Genomic DNA, 7,301 nt, shown 5'->3' with positions numbered 1-7,301 from the left:
CTATGTAGGAGTCACTGTGATGCTGTGGCTGAGGCTGGGGCCCGGGACTGAGAGCTGGGGCAGGGGTTGGGGCCAGGACAGACTGAATTGGGTTGCTGACAGACCCTTTTCCCTGTATGGATCATCTGAAATTATGGTTTTAGGGCTGCAATTTGAGATTGCAGGGGACTCTTGGACTGATCCAGAGCATGAAGGACGAAAGCATGACTTCCAAATTACTCGATAAACTGTTGGGAAAACATTCTTTCCTCCTCCAGCTGGGTCTGTGTTAATAAAGCCCTTAGTTCTGACATAGAAAATGTGAAAAATCCTCACGCCATTACTTCCATTGTTACATTATGTGTGTGTGAATGTGTTTGGGATTTTCACAATGCATCTATGGTAAGAAAGAGGCCACCCACCTGCCTCCTGAGAAAAACACACACACAGGAATGCACATTCAACACACCCTAGGGGATGGTTTTTTGCCTTTTTTTGTTTGACAGACAATCCAGCTCAGTTGGGAATGGATTTGGTAAATGGGTTTGGGTGTTCAACGGAGTCTGCATGCTGTTTGAGATTTGACTGCTATTTTCTACTTGACAACACCTTAACTAAAAAAAAAAAAATCCTTTAATATACTGTAATAAAATGGCAGCATGCAGGAAAATAATGAAGATACAAGCCTAAACAAAACAAAAATCAGAACCAACTGGAATTAATAACATTCAACCGTTGAAACGTTATACTGTATGTAACCAATAAAGCCTTCCAATACTATAGTTGACCAATGACTCTAGCCTCAGCGTTGTGGGCCTACCACTTTTCAGACAGCTGCAGGTGAACAACCAAGGACAACAGATGTGAGAAGAGCAACTCTCCTGATGGATGAGGCAGTGGCCTATGACCCTGAACTTTACCATCCTTTCAACAAGTGTGAGAGATGGAAGAAAGAGAATAATGGAAGAAAGAGGAAAAGGAAGGGCGATGGAAATCCACAACAACAGGCGACAACTATACTTCATTATGAAAGTCTATGAGGGCATTAAGATCCAATGTTGAGATTGATCTAACTCATTGTTGCAAAAAGCTGATAAAAAGGACAGAATGAAATTTACTGGGGGGACGGTTGTCAAACGTTGAGTTTTGTTTTGGGGAGGGTTGTGTGATTTTTTATTGGGCACAGGGGAGGGTAATGCGTTTTGCTACTGGTTTACTTTTGCTCGTTTGTAGGTTTTACTATATACTGTCTTCCATCCTAGCTAAATGTCCTCATCTGCTTGTATGTACCTCCCTTATATCAAGGTGTTTTGGTACTTCCCTTTTGCACTACGCTTTGCTGCGCTAGTTTTTACTATACCCCAGGTCAATATAGTCCTATACCCCAGGTCAATATAGTCCAGTCTGTCTATCCTGCCCTCTATCCACCAGTCATAGTGACAATAGTGCTAGGTAGATTGTTTGTCCAGATCTGCAATAGGCTGACTAGCAATCATTCCACACATCAAATCAGTGTGGCCAGGTGCATCATTGACATGAGACACACAGCTCAAACAGCTCCTCTATTGATCTTGTTTAGGGACAACATAATGATCCCGCATAGACTAGCCTACAACGCCACATTGCAATGAATAGTTGCATTATTGTTTTCAAGTGAGTACAAAATTCTACTCTGGGTTGCAGTGAAAATGTCATTTGAATAACGGTGCAATAGCCCTGTGATTTTAATGTTTTATTCCATTTGGATGAGTTGTGAGTCTACACTCGACAGTTTAGAAGGTCTAGAAAGGGCAGTCTGGCTTTATTTTTAGTTCTGATACTGAGATGCTCTGTCTGTTGCAGATCATCATTCTCCCTAGTCGTCCTATAGCAATGTGGCTCCATATGCTCCCAACAGGCCAAGTTATTCAGATATATAAAATAGAATACCAGCGTCCTCAAAATGACTTGACGTTAACCAGGTTTCCATCCAACCTTTTTAAGTGAGTAAAGTACATGTCGGATCATTTTTTTTCATGTCATCATGGGAAAGCATGCTGTTTATTAGGCTACAGAGGAAATAAGTTATGAGGGACTTCACGGGGTGGTAAAAATGCACGGTCATCGTGATGCTCCTTTCCAATAAATATTGAGGGTCTTGTTCTGGTGATGTATTCTGCCGTTTGACAAATAAAATAATATTGCACTCATCATGTAGTAGGTTATACCCACACTGTATCTGCCAGCTGTTGGCTAGAGCACAAGTGTCAACACCAGAGTGGGTACATTCCCTATGCCTACGCAACATTTTTTGTGACAAAACCATCAGCAGGCCTAGAGTTGAAAATGCCATGGAAACTCATTTAACTTGTATTTTTTTATTCGGTATGGGAATTTAATACCAAAAAACATTTTTTATGTGCACTATGTATTTATGCCCAGACTTTTATCCTCAACGAGTCAATTTGATGGAAACAACTCTGATGGGAAAAATGTTTAACATTCACATGAAAATCTGTCGCCAATTGGATGGAAACGTAGCTATAGACACCCTAAAGACTCTGGCAAGTGCGCTAGCCCAGTTTCATTGATAATGCCTGCACATCATGGTTCACCAGCAGACCCAAACATCTAAAGAATAAGTTACAGACCAAGCAAAACAAGAATTGTACTTAAACTCCCCCCTCATACTCATCTGGAGGTCGAGCAGTTTTTTGTCTGCATCTCTGTAATGTGTCTATCTATGTAATAGAGCCCCACATTGGAGGTGTCATAATACCCATAAAACCTAGCAGTAAAACAGGGAAATGGTTACAATCCTTTTTCCACCGTTCATTTTTCCCCACATGGGATTTTAGAAACACTTAAAATAAGCGCTGTGCTTCGTGTAGGCTTGCCCTGGCGTGACGTTTTCATAACCATGTTAATCTCTCTCGGACATGGTGACTTTTATCAATATATTCGGCTCTATTTAGTCTCAGACTCAAAAATGCTAATTACCATCAAAGTAGACATGCAAAACTACAGACCCCTGCACCTCATTGCTAGCTGACACCTTTGCTAACAGGTATTGTGTCAATTTAAAACTTGCACAACACAGTTCACAGAATTGTCGATTTCAAGAAATGTTGCCAATTTATTAATTACTACATTTAGCTAATGTGTGATAGTTAATCCAGAGAGTCTTACCTTTGCCTCGATTTGACCGTCTCACCCAGATCATCATGGCATTTGTAGTTCTTTAGCAGCTAACTAGCGTTTCATTTTTGGGGGGTAAATACAGGCGAATATACTGATAAAAGTCACCTTGTCCTAGAGAGATTTGCACGGTTATCAAAACTACTGGGTAAGCCTGACTCTTACTATGGTACTCCATAGTATACGTACGGTATATGGTACTATGTGCCTTCATACCCCTTGACTTATTCAACTTTTTGTATTACAGCCTGAATTCAAAAATGATTAAATAGATTTTTCGTTTTCTCATCTACACACAATACCCCATAATAACAAAGTGGAAACATGTTATTTATTTATTTTTTGAAAATATCTAATTTACATAAGTATTCACATCCTTTGTCAATAATTTATAGAATAACCTTTTGCAGTGATTACAACTGCGAGTCTATAAGAGCTTTACACACCTGGATTGTGCAACATTTGCCCATTATTCTTTTCAAAATTCTTTTCAAAATTCTTTAAGCTCTGTCAAATTGGTTGTTGGTCATTGCTAGACAACCATTTCAGGTCTTGCTATAGATTTTCAAGTAGATTTAAATCAAAACTGTAACTCGCCACTCAGGCACATTCACTGTCTTCTTGGTAAGCAACTCCAGCGTAGATTTGTCCTTGTATTTTCGGTTATTGTCCTGCTGAAAGGTGAATTCATCTCCCAGTGTCTGGTGGAAAACAGACTGAACCAGGTTTTCCTCTAGGATTTTGCCTGTGCTTAGCTCCATTCTGTTTCTTTTTTATCCTGAAAAACTCCCCAGTCCTTAATGATTACAAACGTACCCATAACATGATGCACTATGCTTGAAAATATGGACAGTGGTATCCAGCAATGTGTTGTATTATTGTATTTGCCTCAAACATAACACTTTGTATTCAGGACTTGTTGCAAACAGGTGCATGTTATGGAATATTTTTTATTCTTTCCTTCTTTTCAAACTGTTAATTAGGTTAGTATTGTGGAGTAGCTACAATGTTGTTGATCCATCCTCAGTTTTCTCATATCACAGCCATTAAACTCTAACTGTTTTAAAGTCACCATTGGCCTCATGGTGAAATCCCTAAGCGGTTTCTGTCCCCCCGGGAACTGAGTTAGGAAGGACGCCTGTATCTTTGTAGTGACTGGGTGTATTGATACACCATCCAAATGGCAATTAATAATGCCACCATGCTCAAAGGGATATTCAATGTCTGCCTTTTATATGTTTACCCATCTACCAATAGGTGCCCTTCTTTGTGAGGCATTGGAAAACCTCCCAGGTCTTTGTGGTTGAATCTGTGTTTAAATTCACTGCTCGACTGAGGGACCTTACAGATAATTGTATGTGTGGGGTGCAGAGATGAGGAAGTCATTCAAAAATAATGTTAAACACTATTATTGCACACAGAATGAGTCCATGCAACTTATTAGGTGATTTGTTAAGGACATTTTTACTCCTGACCTTATTTATGCTTGCCATAACAAAGGGGTTGAATACTTATTGACTCAAGACATTTCAGTGTTTCATTTTTTAGTAAATTTGTAAAAATTTGTAAAAACATTATTCCACTGACATTATGGGGTATTGTGTGTCGGCCAGTGACAAAAAAATCTAAATGTAATCAAATGTTTTATTCAAGCAGTAACACAACAAAATGTGGAAAAAGTTGAGGGGTGTGAATTCTTTCTGAAGGCACTGTATTTATGTACAAAAAATAGGGACTACAATGGAAATAAGTTCCCGACTTTATAGTGCAATCGCAGTCACTTGTAAAAAATATTTGTACTGTGTGTAAATATATGCATTTTTTAAACTGACAAATAAAACCAATCAATCCGAACTGTGCCATTTGATGAAACACCAAACACCAAAAAGTTTAATGACATTTGGATACTGGGTAAGCCTACAGTGCAGGAAGGGATGTATTTTCTGTTTGTCAAGATTGACATAGTCTAGTTATTGTTGTGTTGAAAACACAAACCATGATATTGAAGTGCCCTAAGTCGGTAAGGTTTGTTTGTTGGTTGTGTGGTGCATTGGCACAGAAACTTATTACTGGAAAATGTGGTGTATATATTTTATATAATTATAAATATGGCATAAAAAAAAATTGAAAATCTGATTTCCCTCTAGCTGATCATTGTCTGCAGCCGGCTCTGATTGTAGTGTAATGAAATAGGCAGGGAGAGTGAGCTTGTCTGTGGTGGTCGGTGAGAACCCTCAACCTTCTGGCCTGTAGCCCTGAGTAGCATCGCCTGCACCACAAAATCATGCTGAAGTGGCAAAATCTATATCCACGTTTATAAACACAGGGTCGCTACAGTTATGGTTATTTGTGGTATTAAAGATGATTTTGAGTTAACTCAATGAGGGGGGAGGGTGTGCAGTTTAATTTAAATGTTGGTGAGACAGGTGCATTTCTTTTGACACCTTAAGTTGGACCAGTACATTTCGAACTGTCCCTTAAGTGTATGTTGAAATATAAGCAAGCCTCCGTGGGCAGTTATTGCATTGAATTTTTCTGATTGGGTTAGAGTAAACGTAACTTCAACGAAATATTTTCAATTGCTGTATAAGGCCTAGGCTACTATGTAAAATGCCGGAGAAGCTTATTTTTTTTATGTCTCGATACAAGACATCCCGCGCACTTTGAAGTCAACTGCGTGTTTGTGTGTGTGCAGCGTGTGAGAGAGAGAGGGATAGTCTAAAGAAAAATATTGTGACTACGATGACTCAGGTGTAGCTTGCTAATCTTTCGTTTATATAACAACAACAAAAAACTATTAAAAGTATCTTACAATTGAGCAAAAATGGCTATGGTCAGGTCTGTTTACACCAAGCAAAGGCTTAATTGAAGTTGTGTCTTTTTAACGCATAGCCTTACACTTAGGTAATAAACACATTTGAAAAACATCGATATCCACCACATTCCAGTAGTCGATATGGAATAAACAGTAATTGACTGTGTACATATCCCAGAGCGCACAAGAGTACAGCTGTGACTATATTTTGTCACTCTATAAGGTATGCGACTCTGGGATTCTTCTATTTTGTCGGGTAGAAATTAACAAGTCTAGGCTATTCATTTATGATGTCAGCGAACTATGATTTTCTGTTGTTGCAAAAATCCAGCACAAATCTTCGACTTTGGCCATCCGCAAAACACTCGAGCGCTGCTGCTTTTTTCTGCATGCAGGTATGAATTCGATAGCTTACCTTGAGCAGCTCCGATATCCACGAGGGCAATTAGCAAAACGAAAGATATGGTGATCATCTGCAGTAAGTATCCCGTGACTCCTCTTCTTCCACTTCTTGCAGTTTGTACACTATACCCCATGATGAGGAGTCAAAAACTCCGCGATGAGGCAAGTCCAGTGGCTATCAAATGCTGTTTGAATGACCTACTGCCTTGCAGCAGCTGCAATTGAAATCTTTAGGAGTCTCACACTTGACGAATAGAAGGGGAAGGTAGAACAAGGGGGGTGGATAGAGAATGAACAAATTCCAGGACTTCAGTGAAACAGTTTTGAAATATGACAGATATTAAATTGTCTCATGAGAAGCGAGCACCGCCCTCAGTCATATGAAGGTATGCATGAACACCTTTGAAATTACCGTTTGCTCTGTTCACTTTTAATGCTTAACGTGTCTAGCTGACTACCTGGGCCGATGTCTGGTTGATATGAAGTTCATGTTCCGAATCAGAAAATTCACAAAAGTCCTCCGTAACTGCCGCTACCACGCTCCGCACTCCGTCTAGCGACAGTATACAACCTCAGTACCGCGCCTAGCGCTCTACTGATGGAATTGAATCGGACAAGGCTCCGTCTCTGTACCATGCTACTTCAACCAATCCAAATACGACCGACTCCTGTCTGTGGCGGCCATATCAAAACCCGGCTTGGAGCCTCGGAATGGATGTTATTATCGAGTATAAAGTGGTGAGGAGGAGAAGCTCCATATCCGGAAGTAATTTGGCCATTCAAAGTAGCCATTGACGCTATGTAGAGTAGTTATTTTTTTAGGTTAAGGATACAAGACTGTTGACATATCTGGCTGTGTTGGCAAAACCACTACATATCCCATCGAGCCAAGTGGGGAGAGGCTGCCTGTTGTCACAGTTGGCAATAA

At 39.9% G+C, this 7,301-nt stretch overlaps 1 protein-coding gene across 3 annotated transcripts in view; it reads right to left on the bottom strand.

Annotated features, from left to right (window-relative positions):
• The window catches only part of unc5cb (unc-5 netrin receptor Cb), a 170,680-nt gene extending 163,665 nt beyond the window's left edge, over nt 1-7,015 (bottom strand). For 2 of the 3 annotated variants that reach the window (XM_014130002.2, XM_014130008.2), the window contains exon 1: nt 6,387-7,014. In XM_014130002.2, coding sequence (XP_013985477.1) covers nt 6,387-6,507 — 121 coding nt within the window. In that variant the 5' untranslated portion in view covers nt 6,508-7,014. Of the gene's footprint in view, nt 1-6,386 lie in introns of all 3 variants that reach the window. The other variant, XM_014130023.2, reaches the window with a different exon arrangement.
• Nucleotides 7,016-7,301: the final 286 nt, after the last annotated feature.

Source organism: Salmo salar, chromosome ssa01 (assembly GCF_905237065.1).
Source record: "Salmo salar chromosome ssa01, Ssal_v3.1, whole genome shotgun sequence".
Classification (NCBI taxonomy): Eukaryota; Metazoa; Chordata; class Actinopteri; order Salmoniformes; family Salmonidae; genus Salmo; species Salmo salar.
The sequence above is the reverse complement of the archived record's forward strand: the minus strand, read 5'-3'. Positions and strand labels throughout refer to the sequence as shown.